This window comes from Peromyscus eremicus, chromosome 4, assembly GCF_949786415.1.
Source record: "Peromyscus eremicus chromosome 4, PerEre_H2_v1, whole genome shotgun sequence".
Lineage (NCBI taxonomy): Eukaryota > Metazoa > Chordata > Mammalia > Rodentia > Cricetidae > Peromyscus > Peromyscus eremicus.
Window position 1 is genome coordinate 85419562 of NC_081419.1, and position 18267 is coordinate 85437828.

Below are 18267 nucleotides of genomic sequence, written 5' to 3' on the forward strand. Positions count from 1 at the left end.
ACAGAATTACATATTTTAGCAAGCATAAAGGAAATATGACATATTTACCATTATTCATTCATTAAATGCCAGTAGTGTTGAATAAATCCATCAGACAATAAAATTCCCAGAATCTGTGTCTCTCAAAAAAAATGTGCTTTATGAAAATCCGTTTAAATAAGTAAAAAAACAGAACAAAGAGTGATGATCATTCTTGATCTGACCGTGCAACTAGTGAGAAATTTGTAAAAGCTAAACGATACGCTGGGAAGTTCCTGGAAGAAAAACTCAATAACTATAAAAACCGGAAACCCAGAATCATACATGGGGTCGGAAGATAAAGTTTTCTAAGGAAATTACAGAGATTTTTCATCTGGGACCGGCCAACTTCTGGAATTTTCCACGAAATCATTTATCCTACGATTTCCCTAGCTCAGCAAAAGTAATGAATTTTGCTCTTGTGAACCTTAAGCGGCACTAGAAGCATCCACTGGGGCAAATGTCACCCAAAATTTTCCGTCTTCAAATCCCAGGGTACTGTAGGGACCTTCTCTGCTGAAAGAGTTCACTGCAATGCACTGAAGGATAGTTAAGAGACATACAAACAAGTCCTGACAAGACAGATTCTGCTGCCTCCGGGGCTCTGTGCGGCTCCGGATATCAGACTCATCGCCTATGCAGGGTGAAACATCTATAAAAAGGGGGTCTTAACTTTACAGAGTCCCTTAGGTCTTCAACACACAGGTGGAAAGGATGCTCCCGCATAGCTGCAATGAAATGCAGATCGGGATGTGGTGCCCGCAGGGAGAGAATTCTCACTGACCTTTTTGCTGTTTAAAGGACTGAATGGAGCCTGAGTGATGGACCATTTTCACTCTGCCTGTTCCGGTGGAGTTAAGGAGCTGTCCGAGAGGGATGCAGCAGAATAGTAGCCCGACTTTCCGGAGACACTCCTGGGGCTCTGAGTAATCCCGGAACCACCTAGCTCATCGCAATCTGACACCTGCTTTAGCCAGCACTTAGCTCTGAAGGCTGTCTGCCCGCCAGTCTCATCGTCATAGCAACGTGGGAGGGCAGTTCCGCGACCGGCTCCCCTCAGTGGCTACTTCTGTAATAACCCCACATCCAGGCTGTTTCTCCGTGCTGCAGTGAGGGTGGGTGTTGCAAGGGGTTTGGTGTGTGTGGGAGAGGCAGAAATTTCTTAAGGAGGACGCATAAATCCAAGCGTTGCTCTAGAGCTGTCATGAATGCGCTCATTTTCAAGCTCTGAGCCTCCTTAGCACACCCAGGCACCAGTATTAATTTCCTAGAAGTTGATCTGCAAATAAAGAAGGGTGAAGTTGGAATCTGTCCCGACACGAGGGTACTAACAGATGCAGGGCTGTTTTCCTCTTTCCATCTTAAATTTAAATGTGGGGGAGGCCACCAGAGCATCCATGGTCTGTGTTAGTAGATAAGCAGTAAGGTCTAGCACTTTGCATTTAAAGTTCTCTTCTGCTTCAGCTACTTCGATTTCATTTGTGTAGTGTGTGTGTGTGTGTGTGTGTGTGTGTGTGTGTGTGTGTGTATGTGTGTGTGTGTGTGTGTGTGTGTGTGTGTGTGAGTGATCCTGCAATGTTTAATTCTTCCAAACAGGTGCTGAAGAAATATCACCCATGGTATACAATATAATCGTGTAAAAGCCATAAAAACAATAATTTATATTATACTATAAAGAAAGGGAGGCTCACAGCAACTCGTAAGTCCCATTATTACATAAATGGGAACCGCATTTGAAATGAAGGTGCCTAATACCCAAAGAAATGGAACAGCCTTTGGAGGACCACACAGCAGTGGTCAAATCAGAGCAAGAAGCAGCTCCACAAACATTCCAGTGCAACCTCCTTTTTTTCCCATATAACCAGAGCTTTCTGACTCCAACCCTTAAGTTCCTCCCAGAACAGGATAAACAAGGTATTATTGAACAGATATAAAATAAAGTGTCTGTTGGTTCCTGAATTTGAAGATTTGTCAGACTAATTAATTTAGAATGAATTTAAGGTCCAAATAAAAGCAGGTTTTAAAGTGATAATCCTATTTCACAATTTTAAAAACCTCAAATAGGTTGAGTTACAATTAAATTTTTTTTAATCTTTGTAAGGTTGTATGATTCAAAGACTACAGAAGTAAGATCGGCTTCAAAGAAAGAAATCCCCATTACACCAAGGTCTATAGAACTCAGAAGCTTAACGCTCCAGTTGATTACTGTTTGTAAAGGTGACTTATAAGGGGGATAGCATCAATTAGGCTGTTCTCAGAGTACTTTTGATATTACAGTAGCAAGCTGTGAAGTAATCTGAAACAAAAACGGAGAGGAAGGAAGAAGTCAACAGAGATGGAGACAGAACAGGTGCTACTGAGATCCACTCTGAGTAGAAGGACTTTAGAAGAATATGCCACGATACTGAGCAATGAGTAGTAGCTACACACACACACACACACACACACACACACACACTGAGGAAATGCTATGTCACAGGTAATGGACTCAAGTGTGTCTATTGTGAAATGAAGACCTAGCAAAGACCTACCCATTGTCTCCAAGAACACATGTTAGGTGGCTGAACAGATGGGAAGGGCATTAAAGAACACTTACTGCTCCTTCAGAAGGACTAGTTTTGGCACCCACTTGGAAGCTCACAATCTTCTTTAACTCTAGTCCCTGAGGATCATTATAGTCTCTGAAGACTCTGTACACATATGTTACACATACACACATTCAGGCCAAACACTATTCACATCAGATAAATAAAAACAAGTCTTTAAAAAGAGTGTAAATTCAATGGATACATCTATAAAACAACTCCCACACCTCTGGCTCAGGGAACATTGCTGAAGAATTGGGAAGAAAGATTCTAAGAGGCAGAGGATAGGGGAATTTGCTATAAGATTGTGTCTCCTAGTAATGTCAGAAAACACTCCCATAAGGCTGATGAAGATGACTGGTCAAACATGAGCTGAATTAGGACAGCACCCAGTGGACATGCCAAACTAGACAGGGGGAATCCCAAGAGAACACAACCCTACAGGCAACTAAGGAATGCTAAGAAATGGTCTTCCTCTTGAAAGAGAACAATTGGTTATCCAATACCAAATGGTTATCCCTGAAAACATATGCAAGTAACATTAGACAGACAGAGGAGGTTATATTTAGAAATATATATGTATATACAGAAATATATATGCATGTAACAATTGATATTCAAAGACATCATGGATTTGAAAGAGAACAAGAAGGGATGTATGGGAGGGATTGGATAGAGAAAAAGAAGGGGAGAATGATGTAATATGTCATCATCTGAAATTTAAAGTAAACAGAAATACTTTTATACAGCTACTTTTCAAGACAATTAGACCAAATCCAGGAGCAGTGAATGACCACCCTGAGACTGGTTTGTCTTTCTCTGTTTATATCATCTGAAGTTAAAATGATGGTAAAACTGAACTCATAGTTCATTCAGATGCCCTCTAACTATTGAGATTCTAAGACAACTCAAACCTCACACGTGAGGCTAAAACCAGGCAGTATATTTTGGAACTGAATCATAGAAGGAAACTAACACACAATAAATCCTTGTCACTGTGATTTCAGTAGAGATCTGATTTGCTTTCAATAGTTTCAAAACTCCTGGAATAAGGAATAACTTTGCGATGCAACCATCTAATTTTATTAATTATCATGAGACTCATGGAAAGGAATTAAAAGCTTCTGTTTCTAGAAGACACTTCCAGGCATAGGAACAGTACTTTAGCCTCCTAGAACCTCTACATATGATCTCTGATTGCCTCCAACTAATGTACTGACCAGCTGCCGGCAGGAAGAAAGAAAGGATACAATGGTTTGAGGTTTGAACTGGAAGTGAACTGAGATTTTTCAAGTTGATTATTTTTAAGCAATGAGTTTAGAACAATCTCATCTCATTCACCTCTGTGATATAGCTATGATTAAATCATCTTCATATATACTTGGTTACCTTTCTTTTTAGAAAAAAAAAAAAAAAACCATTTGAGTTTGTACTGCCAGATTGATTAGCAGGAGATTTAAAGAACATTTTTGCTTGTTTTGAAATCAGTCTTTTAGGGAAGGTTGCTAGAGAAACAGCTTTGTGAGGGGCTGGGGAAAATTTAAGCTCCATCTGCTTGATAGGAAAGACATTGCAAAAAAAGCAGGGGAAATGTGTCTGTGTGTGTGTGTGTGTGTATGTGCATGTAAAACAGAGTATGTATGTATTAGGAGTAGAAAGTGAACAAAGAAGAGTTAGAACAACGGCCTTATTTAGAAGAAATCTTCCTGTGATCTGGTGAAGTGTTTTTAGACTGATATCGCCGTTGTAAAATGTTTAGCAGTGTGCATTAAGTTGCCTCAATAGGAAGACTAAACTGTGTTGGATTTTTTTTACTGGTGGCTCTTGGTTTCAAAACATTCTCCAAATTTTAATGCTTTGAAAAAATTGTTTATTTTCTGTATTTTTCAGTTAATGTCATGATTAGTATAATATACACAATGATTTTCAATGTTTTGCAAAATGTAAAAATGAAGAAACAGGCCAAAAATATGCAGAGTAATTACTTCAGCAAATTGCAATTAGGTATTCTACTTTCAATATTTCCCTCAAGACCCCAGGAGATACTAGAGAGAGAGATGGTCTCCTTGAGGGTGGATTGTGTACTGATATATTGTATATCCTAATAAACTTGTCTGAGGATCAGATGACAGAGCCAGCCACGAGATTAGACATAGAGGTCAGACAGTGGTGTCACATACCTTTAATCCCAGCACTTGAGATCTCATGTCTTTGCTTCAGAAGCACACATGCCTTTAATCCCAGAAAGGAATATGGCAGGGCAGAGAAAGGTATATAAGGTATGAAGAAACAGGAACTCTCTCTTTAGGCTGAGAATTTCATAGAGGTAAGAACTAGTGGTTGGCTGTTCTGCTTCTCTGATCCTCAGGCAAGTTTGTTAGGGTATATAATATATTACCACAGGATTAAGTATAGATTAGGAAACTATCTTTCTTCATAGACCAGTGCGTGTAGTTCCTTTTCCATAGGCTTCATATATGCTTGTAAAGTACAAAGAAATGAATTTTAAAACTGTAAAATCTCTTCAGAAATGTATTTATTTAGTGGTATTAGCAGTTATTCCTTTTGTTGATCAAAGACAAAGGCAATCTACTAAAATATGTATATGTTTTATATATATATATATATATATATATATATAAAATGTATCAAATAAATTTTAATTCTCATTTATCTCCATATTTTATTAGAGACACAATTCAAACTTTTGAAAAAATATGCAATCATACTAGGAAGGGTGAAGTGTATTTAACAATTATTTCCTCCAAAGCCTATTGTCCTGGATTTAGGTATAGTGTAACAATGAAATTAATCAGGCCAGTCTTGCTGACACCCAGGCTGGTGCTCAGAGCATCATTCAGAAATGACAAGCCTAATAGATGTTACTAAGAAAAGGGAGCGGAGGAAAATCAATATCCTCATCTTGTCTGAGGTTAGCCTCCTGAGTTATAATCTTTACCCAGCAGATTTGAGACAAGAACACAAATGATTTGTTTGAGAATATAGCATCAAGAGAAGGTAGAGAGTTAGATCAGAGAACATGGTAATTTATTATATGAAAGTTCATATTTCATGCTTCTGCTCAATGCTTTAATAAGAAAGCAGCTATAGAATTAATACCCTTTTTAGTGTCTCAACACCTACTTCAGCTAAATATATGAGCCTATGAGGCCATTCTCATTCAAACCACTACACCAAGTATCTCTTCCTTAAATTAAAATATATAGTATTTTTATAATTTGAGAATAATTACAATAATTGTAATAATTACACTAGAACAAAGTCAACCTAGCATATGTCATTCTATTACTGGTGGAAAATAAGATTAAAATAACACTAACCAAAAGAAAATAGAATCATTTATTCCATATTACCTTCAGGCAGACTTAGCTATATTTTGTAATTATTACAGCTAAATATACATATACCCTTTATAAAAGTAATGTACTTTTGCTGTCTATATTTATCAATAGGTATCAAGGATATTTTCCCAGTAAATAAATATTTTTGCACATAATGTTTTAAGTAGTTGATTAGTATTATAGTGTTACTCTTATGACTGGCTTGTCATGTTTACTTGAAAACTATAGTAAGTATCTCCTTCTTCAGAGATCAAGTATATATTATACTTGAAAAGTTAAAATGTATTTATGAAAGCTACTTTCTTTTTTTTTCCATTTTGGACTCTGTCAGCTTTTTGAAAACATTTTTTTCATACAATATATTTTGATCATGTTTTATTTTCTCCCATAATCTCCCAGACCCTCCCTCTCTCCTCTACCCAACTTTATGTCCTCCCGCTTTCCTTCAGCTACAACCTCAATTTCCCTGGAAATACGTGTTGGAATGTTGTTCAGGGACAAAAAGTCAGAGTATCAAACTGGACTGTCAATTACTTTGGGACAATTGTAAAACATCAATACTATCTGTAGTAATTTTAAAAAGAGTTTCTGAAGGAAAACGTTCTCCCCTGGGTAGGAGAACGAGAAGCACATCCTACTGATATTCCCTTTGTCATCTCTCTCCTGGAGATGAATAGGCAGGCTTCCATTAACCTTCTCCACTAATGGATAGGGTACATTCCTCAATAGGCTATCGCATGGCAATCTGACACATATATTTCAGGTTTAATAAAATTTGTCCAGTATTTAGGTGGTAATTCAGGCTTGCTACCAGTTTCAGAGGTTTAGTATCTTACTATCATGGTGGGGAACATAGTGTTACACAGGTAGACATCATCCTGGAAAAGTAGCAAAGAATTCTGTATGCATATCTTCAAGCAGCAGGAAGAGAGGAAGCCACTGGGCCTGGTTTAGGCTTTGTCACCCTCAGTGACACATTTCCTCCAATAAGGCCATGCCTACTGCAACAGGGCCACACCTCTTAATCTTTCTAAAGTAGTGCTACTCAGTGATGACTAAGCATTCAAATATTTGAGTCTATGGGAGCCATTGTTATTCAAGCCACCACATTCTACTCCCTAGCCTCCTTGGGTTTGTAGCCATATCCAATACAAATCATTTATCCAATTTTAAAATTCCTCATAGTATCAACACTGTTTGTAAGTGTAAAGTTCAAAGTCTTTTCTGAGAGTCATTGTAATTTCTTAAGCATAACTCTTGATAAAATACAAATAAAAAAGCAGGTCATATACTTTCAACATCCAAATTCACAGAATATTCATTCCAAAACGGAGGTAAAGGAGCATAGTGAGGAACTACTGGAGCAAAGGAAGACTGAAAACCAGCTAGACAAATCCTGCATCTCTATTTCTGATGTCAGAGCACTCTTTAGATCTCTAACTTCTTTCAGCTTTGTTGACAGCAATACCTTCTCTCTCTTGATCTACTTCCACATCCAGTCTGGTTTTCCTTAGCAGGTATCCCATGGCTCTGGCATCTCTAAACATCTCTTGGGCATTCCAACATAATGCAGGCTTCACCTCCAGAGCATTGCACAGTGAACTCTCTGTGATTCCATGCATGAATATCCTTGATAAAGGCCTGGCTTGAGAAGCTTTCCTTAGCAGGGGAAGGAGCTTACACAACCCCTTTATTGTATCCTTGACTCTAAAGCCAGAACATGGCTGAAGGTGCAAATTTCTGCTTCTTACAGACATTGGAACATAGATAGCACCCTCTTTCAATTATATATGCATCATCTTTTTGTTCTCAATAGTTTTTTTTTTTCGAATTCCCTCTCAGCTATTTTTTTTTATTTTATAATTTAATTTAATTTTACATATCAGCCACGGATTCCCTTGTTCTCCCCCCTCCCGACCCCTGCCTTGCCCACAGCCCACCCCCCATTCCCATCTCCTCCCCTGGGGATTGAGTTCAACCTGGTAGATTCAGTCCAGGCAGGTTCAGTCCCCTCCTCCCAGGCTGAGCCAAGTGTCCCTGTATAAGCCCCAGGTTCCAAACAGCCAGCTCATGCACTGAGGACAGGTCCCGGTCCCACTGCCTGGATGCCTCCCAAACAGATCAAGCTAATCAACTGTCTCACTTATCCAGAGGGCCTGATCCAGTTGGGGGCTCCTCAGCTACTGGTTCATAGTTCATATGTTTCTGTTTGTTTGGCTATTTGTCCCTGTGCTTTTTCCAATCTTGGGCTCAACAATTCTCGCTCATACAAACCCCCCTCTTTCTCACCAATTGGACTCCTGGAGCTCCACCTGGGGCCTGGCCATGGATCTCTGCATCCGGTTCCCTCAGTCATTGGATGAGGTTTCTAGCACAACAATTAAGGTGTTTGGCCATCCTATCACCAGAGTAGGTCAGTTCGGGCTTTCTCTCGACCATTGCCAGTAGTCTATTGTGGAGGTATCTTTGTGGATTTCTGTGAACCTCTCTAGCACTTTGCTTCTTCCTATTCACATCAAAATGCCCAACAGTCCAATTAAGAAATGGGCTATAGAACTAAACAAAGAATTCTCAACAGAGGAAGCTCAAATGGCTAAAAGACATTTAAGGAATTGCTCAACATCCCTAATCATCAGGGAAATGCAAATCAAAACAACTCTGAGAAACCACCTTACACCTGTCAGAATGGTTAAGACCAAAAATACTGAAGACAGCTTATGCTGGAGAGGATGTGGAGCTAGGGGAACTCTCCTCCACTGCTGGTGGGAATGCAAGCTTGTACAACCACTTTGGAAATCAATATGGTGCTTTCTTAGAAAATTGGAAATCAATCTCCGCCAAGATCCAGCTATACCACTCTTGGGCATATACCCAAGGAATGCTCAATCATACCACAAGGGCACTTGCTCAGCTATGTTCATATCAGCATTGTTTGTAATAACCAGAACCTGGAAACCACCTAGATGCCCTTCAACTGAAGAATGGATAAATAAAATGTACATATACACAATGGAATACTACTCAGCAGAGAAAAACAATGACATCATGAGGTTTGCAGGCAAATGAATGGATCTAGAAAAAATCATCCTGAGTGAGGTAACCCAGACTCAGAAAGATAAACATGGTATGTACTGACCCATAGGAGGATTCTAGATGTAAAACAAAGATGACTAGACTGCTACTCACAACTCCAGGGAGGCTACCTAGAAAACAGGACCCCAAGAAAAACACAGGGATCGCCCAATGACAGAGAAATGAATGAGATCTACATGAACAACCTGGACGTGATTGGGGGTAATGAAGGACAAGGGTTGAGGGAAAGAGAGCTTAGGGGAGCGGGAGATTCCAGATGGATCAAGAACAGAGAGGGAGAACAAGGAATAAGAGACCATGATAAATGAAGACCACATGTTCTCAATAGTTTTCTTCGCTGCTTAAGCTTTTCTTTAATTCCTTTTCATAAGTTGGAAGCTTAGTTGTGAGAGGTTTTGTGCTGAGGTAACCAGTCCCTTTATTTTATTTAGCACCAGGCTTTCCATCATACGTTTTATCTCTTTGAGTACTGGATTTGCCTCTATTATACTTCCTGGTGCTCCTTTTAATTTCAAACTCTATATTTTGTATTTTTCTTTGCTCGGTTTGTTCCTTTTTAATATAAATCTGCATAAGAGTGACAACTAATAACCATACAACAGAGTCAATACTAGGCAGTCTTGGAATCTCCTCTGCTAATGCCGTAAGTTAACAAACTTCAATTTAGCCTCAGGAAGATTTTTTGAACAAGGGTAGAAATCCACCACATTCTTCACCAAAATATCTTAAGAACTCTCTAGATCACTTACTAATATTCTTCTCTTCTGAAACTCTTTTGCTGGGTCCCCACATTTCACATCAACCTCAGCACCACTATCTTCCATGCTCTTACTAGTATGGCCCGTTAAGCCATGCTTAAAGTGTCCAAACAATTTTCTAGTCCAAGATCCCAAAGTGTTTCATATTCCTCCAACTAACAGCATGATTGACTTATCACAGCAATATGCCACTCTGTTGTGGGATGTCTTTCTTTATGCTGTGAATATGTGTTGCTATGATTGGTTTATAAAGAAGCTGCTCTGGACTATGGCGAGTCACGTTAGAGCCAGGCAGGAAATTCAAGATAGAGACAGGAAGAAGAAAGGGAGAGGCAGAGGAGAGATGCCAGCTGTTGCCTAAGGAACAGCAAGATGCCAGTAGACTGGTAATACCACAGCCATGTGGTAACTTATAGATTAATAGAGTTATAAGATCTAGCTAGCAAGAAGCCTGCCATAGGTCATACAATTTGTAAATAATATTAAGCCTATGAATGATTACTTTATAGGAGGCTGTAGGACCCTGGGGCCAGGCAGGACCTGAGAACACTTATGGCTACACCACTCAATGGTAGCAATTTTGTCTTAGTCAATGTTCAGTTTCTGTGAAGAGACATTATTATCAAGGCAACAATCAAGATAAAGCATTTAACTGGGGCTTGCTTACAGTTTCAGAAGTTTAGTCTCTTATCATCATGGTGGGGAGCATGGTGTTTCACTGGTAGACATCATGCTAGAGAAGTAACTGAGAGTTCTACGTCTGGATCCATAGGCAGTAAGTAGGAAGAGAGAAAGCCACTGGGCCTGGCTTTTGAAACCTCAAAGCACACTCCCAGTGACACACTTCCTCCAACATGGCCACACCTAAACCAACAAAGCTATAGCTCCCAATTCCTCTCAAGAAGTGCCATGAACCCCCAACCCTGCCAATGAATAAGCATTCATATCTATTAGCCTATGTGGAACATTCCTATTTAAACCATCACAGATTAGGTAGGTCTATATTCTGTGAACAGTTTTGATAGGGGAATGGAAAATATAATGCTAAGCAAACAGGACAATCAAGTTAGGGCAGGTAGAACAATGTTACTGAGGTATTCTGATTACCTCTAGTCCAGGAAAGAGTAGAGCTGAAGTGAGTCTTTGAAAAAGAAAGCTCTGAATTCAGAAAAAATATTCTAAATATGTAAGAAAAGCAAAAGGCAAGGCATGGGATTTGTGCATAGTAAGGAATCCCCCATAGAGGGCATGGAGGAGATATCTCTATAAAGGAACCTCTTAACATCAGAAAAAAAAAAAACCACTGGAGAAAATAATTATAAAGAAAACAAAGTGCAACTAGAATTTGAGAAATCATTTTAATAAAATAAAAAAAACGATATACATGTAAAACATGAGAGGATGGGAAACCACTTAGTAGGAGACGAATATGTACAGAACGTAGCATGTCTTTGGCAAAGAAGGGACACAGTATGTTAAAGTATATTCCTCTTAGGATGCATGGGCTTGTCCAGAATGAAAAAGGAATGAGAGAGATAGAACTGGGAAGATTGAAGTGTGTTAAAGAAGGTCTGTGAAAGAAGGAACTTGGAGGTGGTGAGATAGGGGTTTTAGGAAGGGAAAGAAAATTATACTACTAAGGAGAAAAACTTCCTGAAAACAGGAGGTTAGTGTGATAGGAAAAAACAAAACAAGGTAATGGACGATAGAACACAGGAATTGGCAGAGCTCAGAGCCACCTCAGCCAGAGTTAGAAGGTATTACTTCTGGCATTTAAGATCAGGACAGTCGGAGTTCATAGTATTTTCAGGAGTTCTGAGGGAAGATGAGAAGACAGACAAGGAGAATTCTGAGTTAGACTCAGGTAAGGGGCAGCTTCTCCTGTCAGCTCAAACTGTGAGTGCCAAGAGTCAAGAGGCCAGTGGTGTGAACGCCCTAAGCCAAGGAAGAAGAGAAAGTGAAAGAGATGCTTTCTCTCAAAAAACGTGTTACACGAAACAGAAAAATACAAGTGCTTTAGAAGAAGGGAAACTCACTAATTTTCTCTCCTTTACATAATGTACTATAATGCACCAGAGTACCACCTGTAGCCTACTGTGTTTTCTGGAAGGTTCTTCCTTGTATGGTTTCAATTCAGAAAAGAATCAAAACTTAGTAAAAGTCTTGAAAGGCAGTTGGAAACCAAAACCACTGCAGCGTGGAGGGAATTGTGCTTAGAGATAATGAATGAAACAGCTACAGACAGATTGCTTCTGACTTGTCTAGCTCCTTTTCCTTCTAAAACTGCAGCTTACCAGGAAGTATGGAGGCCACATCCTTTCTATTGACTGCTCTACTGGTGCTTTATCAGGACTCCACCTCAGGTCGAAGGCAAGCTCTGATATGCCTGTGCTTCATAAGCTCTTCATGTGACCTTTCTCTGAGCTTCTAGCTTCCCCTTTGAGGCCTCTTTTCTCCCACTAATCTTATACCTGCATCAATTCATAATTCTGTAATAAATCCTCTCTTCCATGATGCTTTAAGAACAAGAACATAGAATGTCTACCAATTACATTCTCAAACTCTAATCTTTCCAAAGAAAATGATTTTAAATGGAGAAAAAAATTCACATTAGTCATATAAAATACAAATAAAAAATAAAAACAGTAAAATAAAATGTGTGATGAAAAAATCCTGATTAGCAAGAAAGTAGATAGGAGCCATATATTTAATTTTTTATAGATGTTAAGGAAAGTATTCTTCATGCCTTAACTGGAAGTGAAGTGATAGCATATGCTTTAACCAAGAATGTCCTGGAAGACTATTTAAAACAAACAAAACAGCCAACAAATAATGACTCATACAACAGGGTGTCTGTTGCATCATTGATTGTGGTTTCAAAACACTGAAAATATTAATGTCCAGAAATGTGTCACATTATCCCATATTTATCCTACCATGAAATCTATTCAATTATTCAAATGAGAAGAACATTTATAAAGTTGCATACTAGTTAACATAGGTGGGTGTATAAATATGGCTGGAGAGAAAAAGATGTGGAGAGAAGAAGCCAAAAGTGAAAAAAGGAGAAATGGCTGAATATGCAAAAGAATATGCATTACTAAAATTATGATTTCTGTAAAGTTATGCATGTGTATGAATGAAAAAAAACTGAACATTATACGCATCTCACAATCTAGTCTAATGATTTATTAACTAGATACCACTCTGTTTATCAGTACAGACTCTCAGCTTAAATGTACATATATATACACACACACATATGCAGACACATATACATATACTCATATAAGTATATATAATATATATTTGATATATGTATATATATAATATGTATAAGGTAGACAAAAATGTTACCTTCTTCTTTAAAAAAATTGCATTAAAAATCAAAATATAATTATGTCATTTTCCCTTTCCTTTTCCTACTTTCAACCCTTCTGTGTACCCACTTGATATATATATATATATATATATATATATATATATATAGAGAGAGAGAGAGAGAGAGAGAGAGAGTTTTTTTTAGAATGTACTCCACCTACTGCTCACTAGTCTAGTTCTCCAAGACCCTTCATTGTCTGAATACACTAGCCCACACAAGATGTCTTCTGAACATCTCTATCCTTACTAAGAAAGTTAACACTTAATTAAAGCAAACCATGGTTGTTCTTTGACTCCTCTATGCCAGTTAGTCATGTCCTCTTAAGTATTAATCATGAGCTATGTTTTCTATTTCTCCTAAGAGATGTGTCACTAAATTGTACCTTTAGTGTGGTTATATATAGTATAATACTTGGTCTCTGGTTTCCAAACAGATAACAGCTGAGAACATAGGCAGTATTGACCTTAAAAGATCTGAGGAAATGTTGTGCTGTGAATTCCTAGGAATTTCCATGACTAGAACTTTACCAAAACTTTGTCACGGTATCTGTAAAAATAGATCTTTGAAGCTTAAAATAAGTTTAAATGGTTGAAACAGTTCTAATTTTGAAATCAACTAGTGTGTCCTGAGCCTGGCTAGGTTATCTTATAGAGTATCTCACAGTTATTTACACAAACACACACCCACATCTGTGTAACTTTAGTATGGTAATAGCTAAGACACGTGTTATCCAGTAATAGTGTGACTATATAACTTATTTTTACTTACTTCTTTCATTTATATTTTACTATAGATCAAACATATGTGCTTCATACTAAACATATGCTATATGCCATTGAGCTACATCCCCAGCCGATGGCTTATTCTTTTAGCATGAAAGGGGTCACTATCAATAATTATTCTCAATGAGACCCACAGGTGTGAAATGAGAATCTCTTCCTGGTAAACTTTGGTGTCTCCATCTAGTGTTCACCCTGGGACAAAGTACCCTATTTGTGAGCAACAGGAGACTGGTGATTTATTATCACTTCAGGCCTGTTTATACCTTTTTCTCCAGTGGAGAGATGACAACTTTAATAAAACCATGAGAAATGGTTGTTAGTTATTTGATGTCAAGGTCATACAGCAGAGAATCCAGTTAATACAAATCTGAGCTTGGAGTTGTTTAATCTGGTCTACTAATGTTTTATCTTGTTAAAGGGTTTGAACACATAGTCAAATCTTTCAGCTTCTTTTGTAAAAACGAGGGTATTTGTTTAAAACATCAAAAAAGGCTGTTCAATTTTCCACCTTGACTCCAACTCATCCATCACACTTCTTCTAAATTCAAGCATAGATTGATTTTTTTCCTTCAATTTCTTTTGTGGTCCATACATATCATCCACATGGTGAGCCACGTCTTTGAAAGAACTGAATATTCTAAGCTTCAGATTGATCCTTGTCTGGGAATTTGAAGGGAAGACTTCAGGACAGTGCCCAAAACAAAGGGAAGAGAAGTTTCCAGCTGAAGAAATTTGAGTGGTAAACAAATGGAATCTATAAACAAAGTGGAATTTGAGGTGCTGTCGTGAATTTGATCTTTATAAACTGAGAGATAAACGTAGGAAATAACAGATAATAAATAAACATGTATGGATTGATTGGCAATTATATGGAATTTCCAGAAGCCATATGTAAGAATGACGATCTACAACTTTCTCTTTGTTTATTCCAAAAGCATAGTTAAAGGCCTGCTTGAGATTTACAGAGAGAGCACAAGTATCACATGTGAAATATAGAAAGAATAATATGGATTTATGAAACTCAGTATTAAAGCAAGTGATTACTAACTGCGACTCTAAAGTGCAAAGTTACACCACAGTAAATAGCAAGAAGAAATAGAACAGGTGGAGGAAGTGGTGGAGGAGGGAGGAGGAAGAGGAGGAAGAGAAGAGCAGGAGAAGAGGAGGAGGAGAGAAATGTTAATATTGGTTCTGTATTTATGTCCCTTGATTTTTTTGGTTTGGAAGATGGATTCGATAATATAATTGAGCCTTGGGGATCCCAGATATTATGAGCTTTGGAAGATGAAGAAAGTAACAGAGATGAAGGCTGAGAAAGAGAAAAAGAATGAAGTAGACGGCTATGTTCTCTCTATATTATGATAACAGGGAGCCTTCTCACATTTCTGCACAACATTCTAGACAATCTACTTTTTTGTAATGGAAGAAAGGGTTTATTTAGCTTGCAATTCCAGGTTACAGTCCATGCTTGTGGGGAAGTCAATGCAGGAGCTCAAAGTAGCTAATCACAGCATAACCAAGAGCAAAGAGAGAATAAACCATGCATGTTTACTGTTCAGGTGGCTTTCTTTATTCTTGTGCAATTCAGGAGGAAGCCCATAAAATGGTACCATGCACAGTCATGGTTTGTCTTCTAATCTCACTCATAAAATTCAGGGAAAAAAATGAACAGGAATGCCCACAGGCCAACCTGATCAACCTGATCTAAGCAATCCTTCATTGACACTCTCTTCCCAGCTGATTCTAGGCTATGCCAGACTGAAAGACTTTGACCTGACTTCAGACAGTAAAGGAATAAATCAATTACACACACACACACACACACACACACACACACACACACACACACACGAGCACATACACATGAGAGAGAGAGAGAGAGATATGAAAATTTTAGAAAAACGGAACAGATACTTTTGTTTTAACAAAAGTAGAGTCCTAATAACTGAGCTTATAGGATTTGTTATTAATATCAATGAATTACTAATAAAATGATTCTTATGGCATAGAAAATAGTACTCCTGGGACACTAACATTCATAGTGTGAGCGTAGCACATATATTGCCAAAACAAACACATTATAGGATACACATTGATACTCTGGGAACATTTTATTCTAAAGACTTTGGTTGCCTGGTGGTGGTGAATGCTTTTAGTCCCAGCACTTGAGAGGTAGAGACAGGCTGATCTTTAGTTTGTAGCCAACCTTGTTTACAGAGAAATTTCCAGAACAGCCAGGTCTACACAACCCTAACTCAAACAAAAAACAAACAAACAAACCTCTGGCTTTGGTCAAACCCAGAATCAAGATAAGGTAAATTATCTGTGTGGCTTGGAAAGCTGACATCATTTGGCTATTATTGCCAAAGTAGTTCTTTTGATTTGCTCTTTAAACAGTGAGTATTTTTGGATTTGAATATAGACTTCTGTGAAATATTTTTCTGACAGAAATCATCAGTGCTTACATTTTGCTTTATTTTTTTCTTACTTGACCTCTATCACTTAAAAATGACATATTTATTTTTGGTTTATGTACATGAGGTTTTTTTCTGCATGTATGTATGTATACAGGGCATTGATTCCCTGGAACCATAGTTACAGGTAGTTGTGAGCCACCATGTGGGTGATGGGAACTGAACGTAGGTCTTATGAAAGAGCATCAAGTGCTCTTAACCACTGAACCACCTCTCCAGGCCCCTTGATTCTAACATTTGAGTGACTTATTCTTTAGTTCTATTAATAAACAATAACTTTGGTGTGCATTAGATATGCTTTTAATTAATAATATTTTAGTTTTCATGGGTTTACATATAGTTAACTTCCAAATATTTTATAGGGAAATTGGACCTTTTACATATAGATTATATGTAGTCATGCATATAAATTACACCAGAACCTCATATAATGTACATTTTCTTATATTAAAGTCTATATATATATATATATACACATATATATGTGTATATATATATATAGTACATGATTCATTCAGTAGTCTTTGCTGATTATCCTTTGCTACAGAGATGATGGTATTATTTTCAGATGTAAAAATACCTTTTAACAATGAACACACCAATAATGTGTGTATACAATCTTGAGTTAAAAGTTTATAAGTTCAGGAAATTACATAAGAAGTTTAGGCTGTGAGGAAATAATTCAACAGCAGGTGTGAATTTGTTTTGCAATCTACTCTATAAGCTATAGCATTATATATATATGAAATGTAAAAATAATTTTTTATTTTAGAATTTCACACTGAGTAAAACTTAAAAAATTACTACCATAATATATTGGGGCTTTGAGTTGGTGGCAGCACCTAAAACTTCAACCCCAAATCTTACCTTCATTGTCTTCACCCTGGGCTGCCCACATTCTCTTCTCAAGCCCTTGACAAGATGAGTACAACTTTTGCACATCTGTGAGAGGGAACAAAAGAACAAGATCAAAATTTCTCTAAAATCAGTAGACCAGAAAGAACAGAAAATTACCATGAAAAAAAAGAGCTATTGTATTTACTGTAGCTGCAGTAAAACTACTATGTGGAATAGGTTGAAGTTGCTCTGAAGAAGTGTGTAGGAAGACACAACGTTCAGTAAATTGCATTAAAAACTAACCAGGTGGGCAGGTTCCCCTTTGCTGTTATGTAAGCTGATTTAGCTGTCATCATTGAGAAAGCATAGGATGGCCATATTTTCCAATTATATTCTCCCAGCATGAGTAACATGCTCTTTTGTATCCTGCAAACCCAACCTCGAAAGCTCTACCATTTTCCTTGCTTAAATGCTCCTTTTCATAGCCACATTAAGTCATCAAAATTCTACAACCATGACCTGTATTTTCTTAACTCCAGTTTCTCCTGATTCACTCATCTGTACTAGAATGTCTTGTTTGCCCACAAGGTCAGTAAAATTTATGATTTTATGTTTTAAAACACAGCTCTAAGTGATGCTTCAAAGTCAATTTCCCAAATTAAAATTGATATTTAATGATACTCATGACTTTTAGAAAAGAATTTCCTATGTTGGTAGATAATTCAGTCGGTGGAGTGTTTGCTATGCAAGTGTAAGGGTCTCAAGCACCAACATAATAGTCAGGCTTGTGGGGCTGGAGAGACTGCTCAGCAGTTAAGAGCCCTGGCTGCTCTTCCAGAGGTCCTGAGTTCAATTCCCAGCAACCACATGGTGGCTAACAACCATGCATAGTTAGATACGGCACCCTCTTCTGGTCTGCAGGCATACATGCAGGCAGAACACTGCATAATAAATAAATAAATCTTTGAAAAAAAAA

General features: G+C 37.8%; 1 protein-coding gene across 1 annotated transcript in view; it reads right to left on the reverse strand.

Moving 5' to 3' along the window:
• The window catches only part of Ano3 (anoctamin 3), a 306379-nt gene that overhangs the window by 243357 nt on the left and 44755 nt on the right, over nt 1–18267 (reverse strand). The window contains exon 2 of the mRNA XM_059261076.1: nt 17322–17396. Within this exon, the coding sequence (XP_059117059.1) occupies nt 17322–17396 (75 nt within the window). The remainder of the gene's footprint in view (nt 1–17321; nt 17397–18267) is intronic.